Source organism: Mixophyes fleayi, chromosome 2 (genome assembly GCF_038048845.1).
Source record: "Mixophyes fleayi isolate aMixFle1 chromosome 2, aMixFle1.hap1, whole genome shotgun sequence".
Taxonomy (NCBI): domain Eukaryota; kingdom Metazoa; phylum Chordata; class Amphibia; order Anura; family Limnodynastidae; genus Mixophyes; species Mixophyes fleayi.
Window position 1 is genome coordinate 309,506,977 of NC_134403.1, and position 24,697 is coordinate 309,531,673.

General features: G+C 41.8%; 2 protein-coding genes across 8 annotated transcripts in view; both read right to left on the reverse strand.

Moving 5' to 3' along the window:
- Positions 1-8,832, reverse strand: part of PHKA2 (phosphorylase kinase regulatory subunit alpha 2) — a 62,151-nt gene extending 53,319 nt beyond the window's left edge. For all 3 annotated transcript variants that reach the window (XM_075196530.1, XM_075196529.1, XM_075196528.1), the window contains exons 1-2: positions 8,585-8,832; positions 8,008-8,297 (exon numbers count right to left, since the gene is read on the reverse strand). In XM_075196530.1, coding sequence (XP_075052631.1) covers positions 8,008-8,085 — 78 coding nt within the window. In that variant the 5' untranslated portion in view covers positions 8,086-8,297; positions 8,585-8,832. The remainder of the gene's footprint in view (positions 1-8,007; positions 8,298-8,584) is intronic.
- Positions 8,833-21,833: 13,001 nt separating this feature from the next.
- ADGRG2 (adhesion G protein-coupled receptor G2) overlaps positions 21,834-24,697 on the reverse strand; it is a 154,791-nt gene continuing 151,927 nt past the window's right edge. For all 5 annotated transcript variants that reach the window (XM_075196536.1, XM_075196534.1, XM_075196535.1 and 2 more), the window contains one exon: positions 21,834-23,327. In XM_075196536.1, the coding sequence (XP_075052637.1) occupies positions 23,161-23,327 (167 nt within the window). In that variant the 3' untranslated portion in view covers positions 21,834-23,160. The remainder of the gene's footprint in view (positions 23,328-24,697) is intronic.

Below are 24,697 nucleotides of genomic sequence, written 5' to 3' on the forward strand. Positions count from 1 at the left end.
CATTCACACACTCTGTGCTCCCTGCATCCACACACTCGTGCCCCCTTCATCCACACACTCGTGCCCCCTTCATCCACACACTCTGTGCCCTCTGCATCCACACACTCTGTGCCCTCCTTCATCCACACACTGTGCCCTGCTGCACCCACACAGTCTGTGCCCTGCTGCATCCACACAATCTGTGCCCCCTGCATCCACACACTCGTGCCCCCTTCATCCACACACTTTGTGCCCTCTGCATCCACACACTCTGTGCCCCCTTCATCCACACACTCTGTGCCCCCTGCATCCACACACTCTGTGCCCTCTGCATCCACACACTCTGTGCCCTCTGCATCCACACACTCTGCCCCCTCTGCATCCACACACTCTGCCCCCTCTGCATCCACACACTCTGTCCCCTCTGCATCCACACACTCTGTGCCCTCTGCATCCACATACTCTGTGCCCCCTGCATCCACACACTCTGTGTCCTCTGCATCAACACACTCTGCCCCCTCTGCATCCACACACTCTGCCCCCTCTGCATCCACACACTCTGCCCCCTCTGCATCCACACACTCTGCCCCCTCTGAATCCACACACTCTGCGCCCTCTGCATCCCCTCACTCTGCCCCCTCTGCATCCTCCCTCTGCATCTGCCCACTCTGCATCCTCGCTCTGCACCCTCTGCATCCTCGCTCTGCCCCCTTCTTCATTCTTTTGCCCCTCCATTGCTGTTTCCTAGCAGCATTCCCCTCCGTTTCTTTACTTATCATACTTGACCTTCTTCTATTTCTTCTGTCTCTTCTTCAGTTTTCTTACCAATTCGGCGGTGCCCGGGACCCAGCATCCTCTCTCCTGCCGCTTGTCACTGAATGTCGGGTGTGATGACGTCACTCCCGAAATTCAGTGAGAAGCGAGGAGGGAGGAGGATGCTGGGTCCCAGGCGCCGCCGGATTGGTAAGTTTTTTTTGTTTTGTTTGTTTTTTCTCTTCCTGGCCACGGCACCCCTGTGGAAGCGCCGTGGCACCCCTGGGAGCCGCGGCACACACTTTGGGAACTGTAGAATTAGGCTACAGCAGAGCACCTTCATCAGTAATCTATGGCCAACATTAGAGAGAGAAACCTCTTTCAACCAAATTTATTTGAGAGTAGGCAGACTTGAGCTACTAAGTATTTTATTTTTCTTGGTATTTGGGACTCCAATATGAAACACATATCCCCAGTAAGACACTGAATGACTGCGGCTAACATTATTGTTAATCATGTTCTAAATTACACAGGATAGAAAACAAGGTTTAACAATGAGAAATTCACTATTATTCTGTTATGTTGCTCGCCACACAGCATTCAACCACAAACACAATGTCGATCATTCATCACCATAAATCACTTATCACTTTTGAATTGGCCTTTGGGAGATCCCAGATGGGTGGTGCAGTGTGAGGACAAGGGGACGTCATTTCGCTGCGCGGGGAGGGTGGGGGTGTGTTCGTAATGGAGACTCCCACCCTGCCCACTTTAAGTAGGCCGGATGTAGCAGTATAGCCTGCCGAGAATTTGGGAGTCCCTCGGATATTCCGGGAGAGTGGGAGAGTATAGATCACTGACAGTCAACTTGATATACTTCAGGGGCCGCAAGGGCAGACCTCTAACCTTCAAAAGAGCTACATATTATCCTTAATCTCAATAATAAATGAAACCAATAAATGTTATCAAACAAATCAACACCTATCTGTAATAACATACATGCATTTAAATAAGTGTTACAAGTTATAACAAACAAATCTGACAACAAAGAAGGAAGAAGATGGTGGCCGCATGCAACCCTAGAGCTGTCTACTGCTCATTACTGCCATAGATGCAAAAGTTCAATTACCCATAACAACAATTATCAATGAACTTTGAGTTACCTTCTGAGAGATCAAAAGATAATGGCTGCCAGCACAGGGGAGGGGCCCTGTGATCCAGTCATTCAGCTCTGTAAGTGATCGATCTGCGCATATCAGCTCATCATGTCTGTCTGTCTGTGACCAGCTTTACACTACTTTCCCTATGTACCACACTGTGTTTTATAAATAGAAAATCACTAAAAACACACAAAAGTAATTTAATTATTGTGATAATTGAGCACTTCATGCTTTGTTTACAAAACCTCATTAACTGCCTAATTAATCAAGGAACACAAAACGAACATATTGCGCTTTTTTTTTTTCAAATGCACATATATCAGTCATATACACATCTGTATTCAACGAGGAGCGGATCTGAAGATACGTCTATGATGAATATGGGTCTAAGTCTGTTGAGCCCTAACAGATAAGACACTGCAGGATATGTCCAATACAGATGTGGAATATGAAGTCACAAAAGAATGCACAATAATATAGTCATTAATGACTGTAGTGAACATAGAGGAATTACAGTTATAGGGATTAACCCATAACATAATTGTTGGGAATAAGGCCTAATCATAACTGCAGTGTAAATATGGTATATCAAATTAATCCATTGATACATTGAGCTACTAAGATGTAAAATGCCAAGTCAGAGGGTCTTGGTGGTTCTGCCCACCACTATGTTAACATAACAGCATCACGTTCAGGGGAAGCTGAGGAGCTTCAAAGGCCCCTGGGGTGAGCTACATCCTGACATAGGAGAGTTTTTGCTGCCTAATGAGACTTTGATCAGCCGGGAGGGAGCCGTTGACAGTTTGTGGTCTTACACAAGGAGACTATTGATGAATGGCTATATTTTGTATAGGCAAATATATTTCAGTTTCCAAAATACCACTTAAAATCAATAAAAGTAGTGATCAACCACATATTCATCAATAGCATGATGAAGGGGAGCCCATACGTCAAATAAAGCATGCTGTCACACAGAGAAGTGGAGCGTATAAGCTCAACTAATACACTGGAGCTAGGCCTGTTTGGTATCAATAAATTGGTAAATTCATAGCGTATCTATTTATTTATTATTTTATAATAAAATTGGCCTATTATTGGACCTGATTCATTAAGGATCTTAACTGAAGAATCTTCTTATTTCAGTCTCCTGGACAAAACCATGTTACAATGCAAGGGGTGCAAATTAGCATTCTGTTTTGCACATAAGTTAAATACTGACTGATTTTTCATGTAGCACACAAATACTTGATTGCTTATTTGTACACTGAAATTTAAAGTTGATATTTCTGAATGAATAAAGAAATGAGTCTTGAAGGCACGGTTGAAACCTTTGAGAGTAGGTGATAACCTGATGGAACGTGGAAGATCGTTCCACAGCTGGGGAGCAGCCCGGGTAAAGTTCTGGAGACGGGAGTGAGAAGAGGTGATCAGTGAAGTAGTGAGGCTGCGGTCACAGGCAGAGCGAAGGGGGGGGCGGTAAGGAGTGTAGGTAGAGATGAGATTGGAGATGTAAGGAGGGGAGGATTGATTAAGAGCTTTAAAGGTGAGGGTGAGGAGTTTAAATTTAATTCTGTATGCCATGGGGAGCCAATGTAGTGACTGTTGGAGGGAGACAGCAGAGATAGAGCGGCGGGAGAGAAAAATGAGGCGGCAGCAGCATTGAGGATAGACTTGAGTGGGTCAAGGTGAGAGTCAGGTAGGCCAGAGAGAAGGAGGTTACAGTAGTCAAGGCGAGAGATTACAAGCGAGTGAACAAGCGTAGGCCTAGTTGTTAGCACTTCTGCCTCACACACTGGGGTTATGAGTTTGATTCCCGACCATGGTCTTATCTGTGTGGAGTTTGTATGTTCTCCCTGTGTATGCGTGGGTTTCCTTCGGGTGCTCCAGTTTCCTCCCACACTCCAAAAACATACTAGTAGGCTAATTGGCTGCTATCAAAAGTTGACCCTAGTCTCTCTCTCTCTCTCTCTCTCTCTGTCTGTCTTTCTGTGTCTATGTTAGGGAATTTAGACTGTAAGCTCCAATGGGGCAGGGACTGATGTGAATGAGTTCTCTGTACAGCGCTGCAGAATTAGTGGCGCTATATAAATAACTGATGATGATGATAATAAAAATGGGTCTGTGTGATGCTCCACAGGAAAGTTAGGTCACATAGTAGAATTAGGTACTAAATCAGGCAACAAGCAAATTGTGACCACCCTATTAGCAAAAGCAGCTTGGCGTGGTGGGTGGCTTCAACATACATTTGCAAATGTGTGCAACTGAGACTTTTGCATTTTTATCTACAGTAGAAATAGCAGATCTGTTGCTGGCTATAGCAGTGTGCTGGGGGTATTTGTCTCTGCTTTTTCCTTTTAGTATAACCCCACCCTTTCATGCACCTGTTATAGCCTATAAATTGATTTGAGCAACTACCAGTTTTTTATTTGTCTGAGAGGCATGTTGGTGTCAGTAGCTGAGGGGGAGTACTGAAATTGGATTGCTATTTGGAGGTCTCTGGGGTACCTCTTTGGTAAGTTAGCTCTCAATTTAAAAACACATATGTATGGCCCAAATATATGGGACTCTCATTGTTTAGAGTAGGACCACCCTATTAGCAAAAGCACCTTGGCATGGTGGGTGGCTTCAACATACATTTGCAAATGTGTGCAACTAAGACTTTTGCATTTTTATCTACAGTAGAAATAGCAGATCTGTTGCTGGCTATAGCAGTGTGCTGGGGGTATTTGTCTCTGTTTTGTCCTTTTAGGATAACCCCACCCTTTCATGCACCTGTTATAGCCTATAAATTGATTTGAGTAACTACCAGTTTTTTATTTTTAAATTGTGATTGTAAACAGTTTCACAGACCACAAACCCTGGGGTTGGGTTGAAAGTGTGCAAGTGTCTTTTAAAAAGCTGAAACCAGTTACAGGAATTTGTCAGTCTTTTAGGAAATCAATCATCATTGATAAGCTGTCCATCTACAAGCCAATTTCCCTTGGCGCAGAATATACAACTTGCCTGTAAGTTATACTCTGAATTGAATCTCTTTATTTTAAATCTGTTTTGCTTATGTATGTCATGTAAATTGGTTCTTCATCATTTTTATATAACCTGTAAGCATTGTACTTTTTTATATTAAATCTAAAATTTAATTAGTGATGTCCTTACTGCTCTAAACGAATTCACTGCCTGTTTAGAAGAGATAGATAGCTTGGTTGGGTTATCCCTTTAGATACCAGTGTGTAAAGTGTTAACTGTGTAGCTACCAGAACACAGAGTGTGCGCAATTGGTTAATTCATAGGTTTGCTGCAGGCCTTATACGTAGCTGGTGGCAGTTTGCGGAGAGGTGTGGAAGCGGGTGTTTGTGTTGGGAAAGGGACCAGCTAAATCTAGTCTGAAACAGAGGTGAGTGTGAGGTTTAGGCTGGAATCCTGTGTGTTCCCTTGCAGTAAGCTTCCAAGTCACGAGTGCACAGACTGCGGTATGTGACTGGTAAAGCTAGTCAAGAGAGGTTTCCTGACAAAATAGAGGTGACATATTGTTTAACTGTATGAAGATAGGATAAGATATTAAATCAGGGAGTGGCAAGAGATGTCTATTCCTGACAATGACAAAACATAATTTTTTTAACAAAAAAAAAAGTGTGTGGGTGGGGTTTATCTTTTTTCCCATAAAAAAACCATTTATGATGGTGTTATTAATGCCTACTGTACATAAAAAACATTTTTACAGTTGGTCATAATTACAAACACATGCTCTAGCCTGCATACACAGCCGTCATCATTAGTAATCCGCACTTACACCAGACCTGTAGCTGGTGCAAGCGATACCACTGAAACACATGTACATTTGTGATGCCCATAGCTTGAACTGGGCGCTGCTGCATGCGCTCGAGCTTGGCACACTCATACTGTACATTGACTGCATGCATACACCCAGTCCCTCCTAGTTCCACCCCTGAATTCGTAGGCTGTAGTAAGGGTTCATTGTAGTAGAAGATTAATTATACGTTGCTGCGTTCTCTGGAGTGTGTTTTTTTTGGGGGAATGCGCAAAGCAATTTTACACAAAATATGGCACATATCGGCATTTACATACATTAATGAATCAGGCCCTAAGGGATTAGACTTGGAAGCTCCGGAGGGATGAGTGATTCTGCATGGAGCAATCACAAAACAAAGGAAAGGTTGTTTTTTTAACCAACCACTTGTACGGTTTCCAAATGTTTTATTCCATGCTTACTAAAGCTCTCCAAACAAGCTGCAATATCGTAGCCAACATTACAGAGTTTGAGGTCCAAAATGACCCAGTTGCCTTATAATAATGCAATGAAAATGGAGTAAGTGTGGTCAGATGGGAAAGGGATTTTTTTTTAGCATTTGTAACAATATAATAAACACATTCAAATGTGATGCATGTAGTACAGACAATCCCGATGTCTCCTTGCTCTCACTGTCATTTGATGATTTGAATGAGGATAAGTGATATCACTTTACACTACTTTCATTAAGCTAAGAGTTTCCACCAGGACATACACTCCTGTAAACAGCAGTTATAACTCCTGCAGAGGCTTTCAATTGTCACAACTGGTATGTGTGCCCCCACTTAAACAGCCCAAGGCGGATAGGCCATTGGCACAAAATGAAACGCATTGTGGTGGCACATTTTTTACACTTTACAATAAGGTATTATTCAGCATATTTACCCTTCAAAAAATAAAAGGGGTTAGCTAATAACCTAGTGCTATGTGAACAAATTTTATGTAGCCCACAGCAATCTAAACAATTATTTAATCTAAACTGCTCTATATGCTGTATATGAACATTAGATTCTGACCCATGGTTACAGCACAAATATGCTATAAGTAGCAAGTTTCTATTAAAAATATATGAGCCACTAGCTTACTATTTAATCTTCCAGTAAAGCTACAAATACAGCATTCATCATGTCCTCGAGTAACCTTACAGGTTCTTGGCTCTTAAAGTACCAAGCTAAATCATAACAAATTATACTGAATGCAATATGCACAGTCCTAATCTGACTACATATCACACATCTAAACAACATAAAAAGGCTTTGTGGGCAATACACAATTTGCAGACCCAGATTTAACATTTTGCCACCCAAGGCCACTTTTACTGCCCAACCTCCTCCTGTCCCATCACCACAGAACTGCATAGCACCATTTTATACCATGTATTCTACCACTAATTAAAGGGATTACTTTTTTTCATTATGTTGGTAGTCTTATAAGGAAAAAAACATCCACCCTGCAATTCTGTCACCTGTGTCCTTCCCACAAATATGGGCCAGGCAATGCACATATGTGGTAACAATGGGGAAGGAGGCAAGGACAAAGTCTCAAACTATGGATGGGCCAGTTACTGGTGATGTACCTATACTGTAGTAATAAAAAACATTACAGTAAAGCGATATGGCCTTTTTTTTATTACCACAGTATAACTGGCCTCTTTTGAGGTTTTTTTTAGGTTTTTAATCGTTGCAGTAATTCCATGATGTAACGTCAGTGTCAAGCCGTCTGTGCCAATGTTTCAGCCAGTTAGTGAAATTCTTCAGGTCAGGAAGCGCAGGTCACTAGCTGGCCACAACAATGGTACACACTGCTTGACACTGTTGGGGAGTAAACCTCCTTTTGATTGTATTTTTTGATTATATTTTTTCTACAAACTGGATAGTTATTGTGATATATGTCATTAGCACACTACATTTCTCAATATTGTTATCATGTGAAAATTGTTGTTGTTGGCCAAGGCAACCTCCAACTTCCCAAATAAGTGTAGTGTCACATGGAGGCTTTCTGCACCCAGCATATAACTGCCTTGGGCATTTATCACATTAAATGTTCCATATGACACTTGTGTCTTATGCAGGTGCATGATAATAAATGAAGATAAATAAAATAAAAAAAATAAGTAAATGAGCTACTCAGCTGCAAAAGCAAATAATGGGTACACACACACACATACATTTATTTATTTATTAATGCACATATATATATATAACTAAACCTGCTTTCCCATATCATCCAACATACATGTTTATTATATATGGTACTGAAGCTCAGGCTGAGCTGCGGAATATATCTGCTTTTCATCTGCTGGTAACATACCTGGTGGCACAGTATGGTTTGCTGAATAAGCCTGGCATATCCATCCAGTCGAACCCCTGAATTACTCCTGCTTCTCATGTTGTCTGGCACCCAGTGCTGTCAGCCAGATCTGCCAGGGGTCAGCTGCAGAGATAGGCCTGGTCTCCTCCGCCTCTCAGACCTGTTCCCATTCATTCAAGTATCAATGACAGTGGGAGGCAGCTGGCGACCTTCTCCAAAATACACAGATCTGTCAGAGGCCCGGATTAGTAGAGGGGCTGTACGTGCAGCCCGGTAATCGCTACGTCCGCCTGTAACATATGGGATATTCTTAGAAAGTAAACTACTGGTACGTGTGCAACATGTATTTAGTTGACTGCAGTTATAAATAATGATTTGCATTTATAAATAATACGATTTGCAGTTATAAATAATTGTCATGTCACCATACAAGTCATTCATGCACCGGACCATGCAAATAATATATTTACAAATATATTATCAATTATTGACATTGAAATGCATCACTGTATAAATAAGATTAATATTTCGATAAGTAGCTTTTTGCATATGTCGATTCTAGAGATGAACGTCTTACCTGTCACCGGTCTCTGTGAATTGTACAATAGATTGTCACCCACAAGACTCAGCTGTCATTTCTCTCCTTAGTGCAGCACAAATGTATACATGCATCAGTACGACCCAAAGGGATTTTACATCGCTGTGTCGTCATCGAGAAAATATAGATTAACCCCCTTTCCCAGTTAAGAAGCGATCGGTGTCTTCCTTGTTATTGAATAACACTATGGCCGCTGTACTCAGTTATGTATTAGCTCAGATGCAGAACAGCGGTTGGTAATCAGTGCAATCCCTCCGATCCCCAGATGGGGGCAGTCGTCCAACCAAAACACCTCTGACAATGTATATTGCCAGGTCCTGAAAGGACGGTAAAGTGTTGTATAATAGAACGTCGGTGTTACTGTATCATGATATAACGTTCTGTGCACGTTACACGGTCACTGTATCCATGGGGCCAGTTATCTGGGGGTGTTTCAGTAATACAGATACACGACGTTCCTAGCACGGTGTATACTGTGATAAGGAGTGTGTCATTAGTCACCAGATTCCAAACTTGAGAGACCGTGAAATCTATTTGTTATCACTATAAATACAGACAGCGCACGTCTTGAAATGAAAACCCCTAAATATTTATATTGTAGTGAAGGGTGAACAGTGCTATTTAATGTATCCCAAAATATCACATTGTCTCAGGCAATGAATCCATCATAAGCTGCTAACTGCCTACTGCCACATTTCCGTAACTAAACTACTCTAGTTGATGGGTTTTTTTCTTTATAGAGAGAGGTGGGGCAGAGTATCTCCACTATCATAGCTGCCAACATTAAAATACAAAAAGTTTCCAGGGGAGGGGAAGTGCTGTCTAATAGAAAACAATGAATGAACCACTGCTGCTGCCTCTGGGGAGAACCCCTTCACTGTTATGGTAGAATAAATTATGATATGGAGAAGCCAATGCATAGGGAATACTGCTTTACCATAGATTACAAGCCTGTGAGCAGGGCCTTCTTCTCTGTCTGTACTACCCAATATTGTTTTATTATTGTAAAGCACTATGGAATTTTCAGGCACTATATAAATAAATGATGATGATTATCCTAACCCAGGCGCTGGCTGGGAGGCAGGGGGGCAGCCCCAGGCCAGTACCATATTGGGTCAGGTCAGTCAGTTTCCAACATTTTTTCTCTTAAACTGTTCTCAATAAGCTGCTGAGCAGAGTATTGCCCCCAAACTAAAATGTGCCAGTTAGCCCCTGTCCCATCTACAATGAAATGGCCCACCTAATCTAATGTTTGTATTTATGACAGATTAAATGTCATTAGGGTAGCAGTATTCCCGGTGTGTTCGTAGCATTCTCTTTTGATTATCTGCAAATGTTTTTTGGTATTGGTGTGCGTTCTTTATAATATGTCTTGTTTTATGGCTCTGTGGGGGGTATTCAATTGTTAGCGTTAACGCAAAAAAACGATCGCTCAAAAAATATTACCGTTTATACGGTAATATTGCGCGTGAAAAGCGTTAATACGGTAGTTTACTCACGGAATTTCAGCTCGCCGCTCAGGGAGCGGCGAGCTGAAATTCCGCGAGTAATTACCGCATTAACGCTAAGATTTTTTGAGAGCTCGTTTGAGAGCGTTAACGCTAACATTTGAATACCCCCCTGTAAGTGCTAAGTTTTCTTTTTACTATTAGAAATAAATTTGACACACCTGGGGGTATATTTACTAAACGGCGGGTTTGAAAAAGTGGAGATGTTGCCTATAGCAACCAATCCTATTCAAGCTATCATTTATTTAGTGCATTCTACAAAACGAAAGCTATAATCTGATTGGTTGCTATAGGCAACATCTCCACTTTTTCAAACCTGCAGTTTAGTAAATCTAGCCCTTGATCTATTGGAACATTTATTGTTTTTTTTCCAATGCTCTGCCTTCTCTATATCAGCATTTTAAAATAGGTTCTAGGGGCACTTGGCTGCAAAGATTCTGTAATAGATGGTACAAACTGAATTCCACATTTAGAAAAACATGCATTTTATTGTGCAGTAATGACCTATCCAGGGGGATAAAATCCAGAGACAAATTCTTTAAATCCCGGGATTGTCACTGGACATTAGTGACAGTACAGTGTCAGTACTGCCCACTGTAAGCAGCCATATTGCTGTGAAGGAAATAAAAAAACACACTACAATATTATATATCTTTTGGTTTTCCCTTGCTTATAAATGGCTAGTTGGAGCAGAGCACGTCTGAGGCAGGTCCCTGCATGTAATGGGTAGTGACCCTATGGTATTGTACAACTTACTGTATATGTTAGTTAATTTCCTTTTTCTATCTGTTGTGGTTTTTATATGGTCACATACCCTGATTGCTTATCATAAATGTCAAGTATTCTGATCCAGTGAATTCTCTCTGGGTATAGACAACTTTCCATTTTCTCAGGAAAAATATGTTTTATTTATTATAAAGTGAAATGAAAATGGGGGTCATTTACTACATCTTCTGTACTGCTAATATCTTTCACTGTATGCACTGTCACAAGTAAAAAGCTACTTTAAAACTGCACTTCCACCTAGGAAAAAATATCCTGAGATTCCCCCTCCCTAGTGACAACACTATCGCCATTGTAAAGGGTGTGGTGGCTATGGGGCAACGAGGTCGGGGGCCAGCAATGCCGGCCCATTTTCAGCTTAAGTCAAGGTTGAGGTTAGTATGTTTTTAAACACATTTGTTCTTTATAATATCATCTGGGTCAAATTCTTTGAAAGGGTGGACTCCTCCCTTTGAAGCAGTGAGTCTTTTGCTCCCAAAGACACCTTAGGGTCTTTAATATTCAGGCTACATTACCATAATTGTCAAGTGTCCCACAGTCAGCACATTCGTATGTCTCTGCTCACAGGAGACAAGTGCCACTGAAGCATGGGGCAATTTATGGATGTTGGAAGAGACATTGGGGTGACCTAGGAATTCACAAGTGCTAGGCATGACCCCTGAAGGGTGTGGTCACGTCCTAATGGGACACGATCATTCCCTCTTTTAGGAGGAGACCTTATTCTGATTTGGACTTTTCCAATGTTGGGAGATACGCATTACTAGAAAGTTTAAAGATGGACTCCCTGTCATAGTACTTAAGACTCATTTCTTTATTCAAGTCTATCAGTCCTCCTAACTGCCTTGTCCTGGCTCTCTCCCTTAGTTAGTACCACCCTTTATGTGTCTCCCCCTCCCTTTAGGTTGTTAGCTCTCATGAGCAGGGCCCTCTTTCCTTGTGTGCTCCTTCTACTGTTCCTTCACCCTCTGTACCTCTTGGCCTGCTTCCCTAGCCCTCTTTTACCTGTTTTATTAAGCTTCGGTCTTCTTCCTGCTGATTTCTACCATGCCTTTCACTATCTGTCAGATATAATCTGATTTGCTTTACCCTGTCACCTGTGTTTGTATATATTTGTGTATCATGTTGTGTCTTTGTTCTGTTCTCTGTATATGTAATGTACGGCGCTGCGGACCCTTTATGGCGCCTTATAAGTCAAAGATAATAATAATAATAATAGTACGCCAAGGGGAAATTGCCTTTTTGCTTTCTTATTAAAATGGCCCTGGTGATACATTTATTGTTGTAGATTTACTCTTCTTTTTCCTTCTCATTCAACCAGTGCAGTTTTTTTTGTTTTCTGCTGTTAAAGGTTTGTGGCTTTTCAGGGCACATGGTGGTGACATACTGATCAAAAATTGAGTGTAGCTATTGGAATATTTTTGTGGCTCAAAAAAAAAGATATTGAAGTATTACCACAAATAACCAAGCATAGAACAGGAATAAGCGGCTCTCCCGGAGGAGGAAATGTGACACAAAATTTTCACAAAGATTCCACTTATGTGTCACTAATACCACTTTCATACTGCCGCCCCGGCAATATCCCGGGTTGTTAACCCGGGATATTGCCGGGCACAGGGCAGTATAGATAAGAAGAATCCCGGGTCGGGCGGGTTCATACTGCACCTGCCCGACCCGGGTTTTAGAAAAAAAAAAGTGAAAAAAAAGATTTTAATTACTGAAAAATACATAACAAATGTTTACTTAACTTATTTTCAGCCAGCGGTGTCTCCGGTGCGTTGCCGGCTGTCAGGGGGACCTCTGGGTACTAAAATGACGGCATTTCTAGTCCATTAGAAATGACGTCATTTTAGTACCCAGAGGTCCCCCTGACAGCCGGCAACACACCGGAGACACCGCTGGCTGAAAATAAGTTAAGTAAACATTTCTTATGTATTTTTTATTAATTAAAATCTTTTTTTTATATTTTTTTTTTTACAGTATGATTGGTTAGACCCGGGAATTACACGGGTTGCACCATTCATACTGCAGGTTAGTGGGGTCCAACCCGGGAATTACCCCTCGCAAAATCCCGGGTCTAAGTCCCGGGATTTTAGACCCGGGATTTTGTGGTTGGACTATTCATACTGCACCAAGACCCGGGTTTTTCAGCGTGCCTCTGCAAAAAGCCGGGTTTTTGGTGCAGTATAAATGGGGTATTAGTGAAGAGAACCTCTTTCCATACAAAAGTCTGTCTGCCATATTTTTGCTGTAAGTTCAGATTTAAGAGATGATACCCAATGATTATATTATATGCAGGGCTGGATTAATAATTGTCCTGATGGGACTTCAGCCCCAGTGCTCCTTATTGAAACAGGTACAGGACATCAGTGACTACTTCTTTTTATTTAGCCACTGATCTGTGCAATGATTACATCGCATCCGGGCAGGCCTCTTGGACGGACCCTTTAGTTATATAGCTTATGTGCCTCCAGTTCCATCAATGGCTTCTCCTGGTTTTCCCACCAACTCAAGGGACAACGAGGAGGTGAGCTCCAGTGAGTGCATTAAACACAGCAGCCTTGAGGTTGGTGCTTGGGAGCGGTGGCAGCTATCTACTCGGCCCAGCCTCCACACTGTGGTTAATGGTGCTGTCCACATCTGATGAGCATGTATTCAGCACCTGAACCACAGACCACAGGCTCTTCAGTCTACTAAACCTCACCTTCCTGTTGTCACCCCAATACCTTCTCCAGAGCTATAACATTGGACCAAGTCTGCACTTGCATGATGTATCAAATCCCTCACAGCCATACAGTAGCCATTATCATGGAATGCACTACAGCCCACCCCACGGCCTACCTTGCAACCAGACCGCCAATACATAAACAATCACTGTGACACTTATGTGGTGGATGCACCTAACTGCCCTAGATGAACTGCAACTCTCGATCACCCGACATTCACTCTTTAGTGAGGTCTACTAAATGCCAGGGCCTTCTAGGTTCCATACCTGCCAGGCTTTTTGCTCAGCCTGGGTTATATTTGATCTACCCACTACTAGGTGCACAATTTAGGTTTATCTACCATCTGACTATATATGCATATAATTACACAGGTCTGAAATGAAAAAGCTTTTTTAACAAATTTTAAGTGATACTTATAGATTTTTCTGAACACGAAAATGACTCCCAATTTTGCATATCACATCATGTTTTTCTGCAAAATGTGTATTTATGAATAAGTCATTTTTTTCATATTCTTTAAATTAAATGTATTCTGCCTACATTTATTATAAAACATTGTCTTAAATGAATTCAGTAGGCAGGGCCATCTTAACAACATTGTGGGCCCCCGGGCAAAGTAGTGCACCAGGGCCCCTACACACACACACACACACACACACACACACACACATATATATATATATATATATATATAGATAGATAGAGAGCGAGAGAGAGATATAGATGTATAGAGATATAGATATATAGAGATAGAGATAGATGTACTTGCTCAGTGACCCTTGAAGGTTTTTTTTTCAGGTTTTTTTTTTTCAGGATTATTTATTCTAATTAAGAGCCCTGCCTATGGGGCCCCCTTGTCCGTGGGCCCCCCGGGCACCTGCCTATCGTGCCCAATGGAAAAGATGGCCCTGTCAGTAGGTAGTATAGAACATTGCAATTCAGTTCTCATCATAAAACTTCCCCCTGTCCAGTGCCAGATTAAGGTCCACATGGGCCTGGAGCTGAAATTTACAAAGGACCTAAACCCCATACTGTCTAAAGGAACATTGCACACCCACAACAACTACAACTACAAGGTGAGCTGGCGAAGGTGGAACCAAATACAACAGATGCAACACAGTTTTGCCCTGTGCCGGCTCATCTTAAACCCTGCCTACCACCACATACACACACACAGTACACACTACACACACACAGTACATTCATAGATTCTTCAAAAATAAGTTTAAAAGCTATTTTATTGCATAATGGCAACACATACGTGTCAATACCATTAGCACATTCAGTCTATCTTAAAGAAACATGAAAATTTGAAAACTGTTTTGGAACTGATTGGGTATGCAGGACACAACTGGTTAATATGTGGAGATCTTTAAATTGTATGCATGGTACTTGGCCAGCACCAAGGTTTTACCAAATTCCCATGTTTTCTCTGTGAATGGGATAGCAGAGTTAAAAATTTACATTGGCAAAAAGAACAATTGGCCAGTTCGAAAAAGTTTAGAAATTGGAAAAAATAATGTCATCAAATCCAGTTTAGTAGATCCAAATAAAGTTTTACTTCCACCTCTACATATAAAATTAGGACTGATGAAACAGTTGTAAAAGCACTGCCTAAAGATGAACTTTTATATATCTTTGCACCAAATTCCCTAACATATCTGATGCTAAACTGAAGGAAGGCATTTTTACAGGCCCTGACATTAGAAAGTTAATAAAAGATGAACATTTCTGGTGTGTAATGAATATTGTGGAACTTTCGGTCTGGACTTCGTTCAAGCAAGTGATTTCAAAATTTTTAGGCAATGTCAAGGATCCAAACTACAAAGAAACTGTCAGGGAAATGCTTAATACAGTGGTTCCCAAACTTTTGCAGTTCGCGGCACCCTTAGAGCCTCCAAATTTTTTCACGGCACCCCTCCAAAATAATTACCGAGCAGTCCTGTTTTAGAAGTAGTTGGGTCAAAAAATTGTAATAAGTATTTACGTCAGGACAGAAATACTTATTTAGTTGTATGCAAAAATGCCCCCTCTGCATCCAGACACTCTGCCCTCAGGCACTCTGTCCCCTCTACATCCAGACACACTGCCCCCTCTGCATCCAGACACACTGCCCTCTCTCACACTGCCCCCTATCACGCTGTCCCCCCTCCTCTGATCTCTGTCACGCTGTCCCCCTCCTCTGCCCTCTCACACGCTGTCCTCCTCCTCTGCCCTCTCTCACGCTGTCCCCCCTCCTCTGCCCTCTCTCACGATGTCCCCCCTCCTCTGCACTCTGTCCCCCTCCTCTGCCCTCTCAAACGCTGTCCTCCTCCTCTGCCCTCTCTCACGCTGTGTCCCCCTCCACTGCCCCTTTCACGCTGTGTCCCCCTCCGCTGCCTCTGCCCCTCTCCACTGCCCCTATCACGCTGTGTACCTCCTCTGCCCCGCTGTCACCCTCCTCTGCCCCGCTGTCACCCTCCTCAGCACTGCTGTGCCCCTCCTCTGGCCCGCTGTCACCCTCCTCTGGCCCGCTGTCACCCTCCTCTGGCCCGCTGTCACACTCCCTCTGCCCACTGCCACACTCCCCTCCCTCTGCAGCGCTGTCACACTCTCCTCTGCAGCGCTGTCACGATCCCTCTCACTCCTCTCCCGCGCGCCAGATATATAAAAAAAAAAAAAAGAACACATAAACTTACCAATCCGCCGGGCGCCGGGACCCAGCAGCCTCCTCTCTCACTGACGTCGATATTCAGTGACAGCTGTGGGAGAGAGGAGTCTGCTGGGTCCCGGCGCCCGGCGGATTGGTAAGTTTATGTGTTTTTTTTTTTTATATATCTGGCGCGCGGCACCCCAGTGACAGCGCCGCGGCACCCCTGCGAGCCGCGGCGCACACTTTGGGAACCGCCGGCTTAATAGTTACAGAAACCTTGGCTGCAATAAAGGTACATTTTTTGAATTCCCATATTGAGCATTTCCCGAATAATCTCGGAGACTGCAGTGAAGAACAGGGTGAACATTAAAGATATAGAAAGAAGATACCAGGGTCGTTGGGACGTCCGCATGATGGCTGCCTACTGCTGGATGATACACAGAGACGACATTTATAACTTAAAACTTATAAGCAAAAAGTGACAAAACGAAGTTTGAAGACAAAAAAAAAATCAAGATATTAACGATTTTTTTCAATGATTATGGTTTTGTTTCTATTATTGTTTGATTTTATTGTTATTTTATTATGTAATTAAGGCAAAAACACAGTGATGTCATCTACACTTTTTCGTATTTCACAATAAATATGTCAAAAACAATTAAACTTCTTGTTTTTTCTTAAAAATGTATGTAACACCCTTATAGGTAAAGGTGATGTGGTAATTTTCTTTGAATACTATTTCTTGATGTACGCAGGAGTATAATTAAGAATATAAAAGTATTATTAAAAAAACTTTCAATACCTTAAATTTCACAGACCTGTGTTATTACTGATCTCTGATGAATGCGTGCTATACTATTATTTGAAGTGTTCATTAATATTCATTTGTGTTGTTTATATCATGCATACTTGCAGCATGGCACATTTTTATATGGAGTGACATGCATTTTACAATCAGTTTCCATAAGATTCACCTCTCTCCACCTCTCTGCCTTGACTCCCTCTGAACTGCCTGCCAGCACACCATCACCATGCTAGCTGCCAGGTACTGGCATTAGCAGGTAGCTGCTAGGAAACTTGGGTCATCATCATCACCATTTATTTATGTAGCGCCACTAACTCCGCAGTGCTGTACAGAGAGCTCATTCACGTCAGTCCCTGCCCCATTGGAGCCCACAGTCTAAATTTCCAAACACTCACACACACATACAGACACTAGGGTCAGTTTTTTGATAGCAGCCAATTAACCTACTAGTATGTTTTTTTTGGAGTGTGGAAGGAAACCGGAGCACCCGGAGAAAACCCACGCAAACACGGGGAGAACATGCAAACTCCACACAGATAAGACCATGGTCGGGACTTGAACTCATGACCACAGTGCTGTGAGGCAGAAGTGCTAACCACTACGCCACTGTGCTGCCCATGGTCATCTAACATCACAATACTACAACGCTGCAGTGATCTACTATCCACTCATCACTCAATCCAGCAGAGCACCCTGTCTGCTGCCCTCATTTCATGTTGAGGCCTACTTACCACCACACCATCATGGCCATTTCCTTGGTACCTTAACTACCTGCACCACGACTAAGTAGCTCTATCTTGGTCACAACTCTCCATGTCTCTCCGCACTGATTTATACTTTAAACCTTACCAGTACCCATGTCGAAAAAAAGAAGAGCGCTGATTACAGATAAATACTAATTTATTAAATTAACAAATGCAACAATATATAACACTGTATGGAATGTCAGAAATTATTTGCCTCATTAACCATAGTATATAAAAGCTAATAATACACGACAAATAGGCTATGAAACAACGGCAAGTATTGTACTTGTATAATAATCTCTCTAATTGTAGCTCAATAGAGAAGAAAGTTCACAGCCCTCTCATTGGAAAGAAATCAGTGTAATGTCACCAAAATATGGGTATATAGGTTTCCTCTCTTCTTTATAACTCCAAGAAGCTGTGCAGGGAATCCTTGCTTATATGGGAAGAGATCACAGCACATTCAACAATACTGCAGTGACTACAGGAATAGTACTTTTAATAACAGCTTGCAATGTCCATGGAGGTATTAACATCAAAGAGCTGGCCCTCCTTATTTTCCACTTAAGGTATCTGAAGAAGTATTAAGGAAAAATTCCAAATAAACCATGCAATGAATATTATGAGCTTTGCTGATCCCAATGATGGATAACAAATCCTGTGGAGTTAAATATGCAAAAACTGCAATACTCTGCCGACAGTGCAGACTTACACGTTTCTCCGTCCACCAAGGCGGTTTCATTAGAGGCAATAAGGACCCATGAGTTACCTATAATTGTCAACTCTATCCCTCCAGGAGATCCCAGAGGGGAGATAAGAAGGTGGGTGGGTGGAAGGGGGAGGGGCATGGTGAATCGCATTGTTTTGGTTCTGCCTGCCACAGAAGGATAATTTTGTTGCAGGCGAGGGGGGCAAAATAACATGATTCACCGCAAATTGCATCATGGGGACCCCCATTCTTCCCAGGATGCGGGACAATGACCTGACATTCTGGGAGAGTGGGCGAGTATGCCTTTACCATCTTTTCACCCAGTCCATAACACATACCTAACTATCTCTTCACCCGGCCCATACCCAGATTTAACTGTCCCAGTTGATCTTACTGTCTCTTTACTCCAACCCCCTTACAATGCAAGTATTACGCATTTCACCAGTTTAGTTCCATTCTGATCCTTATGTACATTGGTTTCCCTTGGTTACTGCTATCTGTTGTACAGCCTGGAGTTCCTCTATCCTCGGACGCAATCTTGCTAAGTATTCTGCACATGCGCAATCCTGGGAACCTTTAAAACTTTTGCTTCGCGGTGATTGGATGATCACCAGCCAATTCCCTTTATAAGGGTCCTCCTCCTGGTTATGGATGTCAAATCATCAGGTCTCCCTACCTGATGGGAAGCATTACCTCTGACTGCTGTTCCTGACCTAGTGGGTTAGGTCGTTCATTCATTGGTTGCTGCGTCACTCGTTATCGGTCCTGTTCCACCTGTGTGGATCTCAGTGCTTCGGTTCTCTGCAGTTCAACGGTTGACAGCATTACCGGTTCAGCTTATTCCACAGTCAAAACCCGTGGCCTCACTGCAGAGCATCGCTCATCATCGGTCCTGTTCCAGAGTTATAACACCTGTGTGGATCTCAGTGCTTAGGCTCTCTGCACTTCATCGCTTCACAGTATTACCTGTTCAGCTTATTCCACAGTCAAGACCTGTGGCCTCACCACCTCACAGTTACGCCAGTTCAGCCTAACCTGCTGTTAAGACCTGTGACTATTGAGCTTCGCTCAGCATTCATCCTGTTCCTGAATTACTACACTAGCGTATACCTCAGTTCTTCTGAGTCCGGCAGCTCATCGCTTCACAGTAATACCAGCTCAGCCTAGTCCACTGTGGAGACCCGTGGCTATACTGCTGATCATCGCACCACATCCGTCCAGTTCCTGAATTTCCATATATCTGAGGCTACATTCCATTCTGCCTTACAGCTACTTCGTGGTTCTCCAAATTATCTACTCTGCATCCCCTAAAGGACCGGGACCTGTGGATGAGAGCACCTAAGACCATATTTCCTCTCGGGAATCCCTGGTGAATGCCTCTCAACCCGTTAGACTCCGCACCTCTCTGGGGGTAAACTGTCCCTCAAGCAGAGATCAAAACCATTCCCACTATCTGGCTTTCGTGACAGTAAGCTCTCACGGGCAGAAGACTCTGTACCTTATGTCTCATGTTTGTCCGCCATCCATATACTTCATTCTTCCTCTTTTGCTGTCTGATGCAGAATCTTTCTGTATACCTAGTTTGTTCTGATAATTACATCAATGATTCTATTATTCTGCTAATTGTACCCATGTATGCCTACTGTTTTTATGTCTGTTATTTATGTTAATTATATTAGGCGCCAGAGAATCTGTGGCTCTATACAAATAAATTATGATGATGGTGGCTGGCTGGCTGGCTTCGGAGGAGGGCCCCTTTGTGGTGGAATCACAGGCACCTTGCCACCACTTACTGGGTATCAAAGCGTGAGAAGAGAAGGAAGGAGGACCAGTGTCACACAGTGCACCGCGGCTGCAGGACTCTCTGATAGCCCAGTCATATTAGGACTTTTCCACCCAGCTTTAATTTTCTTCGCCAGTGTTTGTGCTTCTGTGTGAGTTGCTTATATTATACAAGTCCATTAGTGTTGTGTTATATTGTTCTGTTCTGCTATTTTTGGAAATTTGATCATATTATATCTGATTTTGTAAGTTGTATTTCCCTTTGGGTGTTGCGTTATTATACACCTAGCAAACTTGTTGTGTGAATACAAAACTATTTAACACACCTGAGGGAGAAATAAAGGAAGTGTGATTCGTAAATGTGTAGCATTGAAATATAAGGAATCACTGATATGTAATGTAGGTTCTAGTGGCTACTAAATTTTCCTTGTAATAGATTTGGAATAAAAGGTTAATAACTTAGAATTAGCACACAATATACCAATTAGATGAATCCCTTTTTCCAAACGTGCTGATGACCCCAACTCAAAACTGCTAGTGTTTAACAGTCAGTCTTTCTGGAGGACGTGTGGGCCTATTTTGGAGGGTCTGATTGGCATGTGGTAAAATTTTGGAGCAAGTGAGGGTCATGTGGGGGACATTTGTGATGACTGATGTGGATGTGCAGAGGTTTTCAGGTTATTTTTTCAAAATGAAGGTCAATGTGCGGTCTCTCTCTCTCTGTGTGACTTGCTAAACCTTTATATTATTATCCTTTATTTGTTAGGCGCCACAAGGTTTCCGCAGCGCCGTACACAGTACAAACAGTAGACTAAACAGGGTAAAACAGTACAAACCAATAAACAGAAATACCAATGCTTCAGAAACTCCAGGCTGGCTGATGTAGTAAACAAGGAGCAGAAGAACGGTAAGGAGACAGGAGGGAAGAGGGCCCTGCTCATGTGAGCTTACATCCTAAGACTATAGGGTACTTTGAACAAATTTACACACATACTTAGTATAAACAAACATACTTAAGGGGGTACTTGGAAAACATTTACCGTCACACAGAGCACATGATAAAAAGCCCTGCTTTAGAGCCTTTTAGAAATCCAGATATATTTCTGTTATCTATCAGGGGTTGTACACGGCATTACATTGCAAAGGCGAATAAAAGTATGTTACTCATTCTTCTGTTACATGTTCTGTTCTGAGTATAGATTTTAATTATATGAAAACATCCACACAGAGCCGGATTTAGACCTCATGGGCCCTAGGCAAAATACTGGTTTGGAGCCCCCTCCCTTAAAAAATCCATAGCACTACAGTTTTTTAGCATAACATATACATATATATATCAGGGGCTGGCTGGCAGACTTTAGCCCAGGGAGACAAGCATATAGCACTGGCCCATAAGTAGTGGCCCATTTTTAAAGGGTGGTCTCACCGCCGGCCCTGGGAGGGCTCTCTGGGGACCGCTGGGCCCTAGGCAATTGCCTACGTTGCCTAGTGGTAAATCCGGCCCTGCATTCACACATACAGATTTACTGACTTTAATCCAGACACTTAAAGGATTATTTATTCTGCAGCAATAGGAACCAAAACATTTTATTAAAAAATAAGAATTTAAATTGCTAGAGATATGTACATTGTGCTAAAATGACAAACTTGCTACGGTAAATTATACAAAAATTCAATCCAGCTATTTTTATCTATGCGATAGTGAACAATTGTAGTCCTTTAGATATTTTTTTCAGCCAACATAACATGCATATCCAACTGCAAGACCATGCCAAAATATATATTAAAGGGTTCTGGTGTAGAGTTTCTTATATCGAAAGTGTAATTGTCTTTTTTCCAGAAACACAAGACAAAACTGTAGACTGTAGATTACATTTGGACAGTCGAGTAAATGTGTGAGCAATTCCTGGTAATTAAACTAGTATTTCAAAACATAGTCACTTTAAAAATATCTAAAATATAAATAAAATAGGATACAACTTCAGAAAAGTTTTAGTTCAATTTCTATTTTCATTTACATAATTTTATCTGGTCTGTCACTGATTAACTGGGTTTGTCTTTGAATACAAGACCTTTTTTGCATCTGTGTAGTATACTGAAGGATTTGGTGCTATTGCTGTTGCTATCTTTGTAGCGCTTTTATGTACACCTGCAATATGAAAGGCCATAGATAGATGAAAATTTGCAAATATGGATTTGTATTATCTGCACACAAAATACTAAATAATAAATGCATACAGTAAACATTATTTTTAGTACCAATATCTTTTGGGCTGAACCCAAGATTTTGCACGACCTCTTAATGATAACAATGTAAAATTGTCTTCTAATCAGATTCTTAGGAAAACAGAAAATATATTCTAGCCTATGGCAGTGTTGTTTTTTTTGCAACATTCAATCACTGCAATGAAGAGCAAAAAAGAAAACCACCAATGGCCTACATTTCATCACTAAACAATATTACAAGTAAGCTTAAACTATTTAATACATCTCACAGACCTAGTTTTCAACATGAATTTACATTTATATTAAAATTGAAAATATATAAATTAAATATATAAAATACAGTAAAGAAGAGTATATATCATGAGTTGAACAATACATCAAACAAGTTGCTAAGACACAAAGACATGTCTTGTGTTATTTTTCACGCGTTCCATTGCACGTCTCCCGTTCCAACTTTGGCTAACTTCATTAAAGTATTATTAGAAAACGAACGACTCTCCTATCAGTTGTAAGCTAATTTCAGCCGTGCTTAACAGTCCAAGGAAGCTACGTTCAATCAGTGTTGAAATATGCAAGCCAAAACATTTCACACGTCTAGGGTGCAGGATTCCCATAGTTTGTCATAGAAGCGAAAGCTCAAACTATATCTGATCGATGAAATGCACGCTGCCTCTATTGGAAGTCCTTCTCAAGGAAGTCTGCTTTGCATTACCATTCCTAGTGGATGGTCTCCCAGGGAATTCTTGAAGCTGCATCTCACCATTCTGCAGCTGCCAGGAAACTCCATTTCTTTCTTTGAAAACATTACCTTAAAAAATAGAAATGTATATTATTAGATAACTAAGAACAAACCAGATCTTCTACAAAAATGTGACTCATATATATATATATATTTATATATCTATATATATCTAATATATATAAGCCTAGTGGCGTGTGTTAGTCTGTGTGTGAAAAAAAACAAAACAAGCTGCAGCGCCACCTGCTGGGCGGAGTTATACACTGACCTACTAAATTCTTAGTGTGTGTGTGGGGAAAAAAACTCAGAAAGGGCTGAAATTTGGTATACTAAGATGTTTTCAAATTGTTAATTTAATTTGTTAATTGTTAAAAGTGTTTATAAAGATTTAAAAAAAATATATATCTATTTCTTGAAGGAGAAGTGACAGTTGGGAGTGGTTGGTGGTTGCCGGGGGTGACAGTTGGGAGTGGTTGCCAGGGGTGACAGTTGGGAGTGGTTGGGGGTTGCCGGGGGTGACAGTTGGGAGTGGTTGGTGGTTGCCGGGGGTGACAGTTGGGAGTGGTTGGTGGTTGCCGGGGGTGACAGTTGGGAGTGGTTGGTGGTTGCCGGGGGTGACAGTGGGGAGTGGTTGGTGGTTGCCGGGGGTGACAGCGGTCCTGAGTATCACACTCCTCTCGCTCTGAGAGAGATCCCTGTGTCTGGATAGACATCTGGATAGATGTGGCGATACAAATGAAGGATGAGGTGATGGAGAAAAATTATGAGGTGGTGACATGTGGACAAAACCACGTTAAAAAAGGGCGCTTGCGTCGGGAAGTAACGCTCTTCCCCTGAGGAGGCCTGGGCTAGGCCCAAATGCATGACAAGAACCTTTTTAACACCTTAAGTAGCTTGATTTGACTAGAATGCATGAGTATCATGCACGGGTTAACTTGTATAAATATATATACATATATATATATATATATATATATATATATATATATATATATATATATATATATATATATATGTATATATAGAGAGAGAGAGAGAGAGCAGCTAGCTTAGCAAGGTAGCACATTATTTTGGATGATATCTCCTGTATGATTTAAAAAAACTAAATTGTGACACAGGGTGGTGCAGAACAGCATATTGTTTCACAACATTGTGGTTGAAAGGTAGAGCCTGGTCGCAAAACAAATCTTTGGAATAAGGTTAAATATGGAGCATACAGAGAGGAACATTTATAACAACTATTCTACAGGTAGTTGGGCAGGCACTTAGTGTCTCAAAGGTTTTGTGCTCACAGGCTCTAAGCATGGTTTTGCTACCTGGTCATAGAGGGTACAGCAGCTTTTTTCTAGCCAACTTTTGGAAACATGTCGTGGATTGGGGTGACTTCAGGCAGCTGTAAATTGTTTGGTATCTTTGCCTTATATGCTGAAATACCTTCT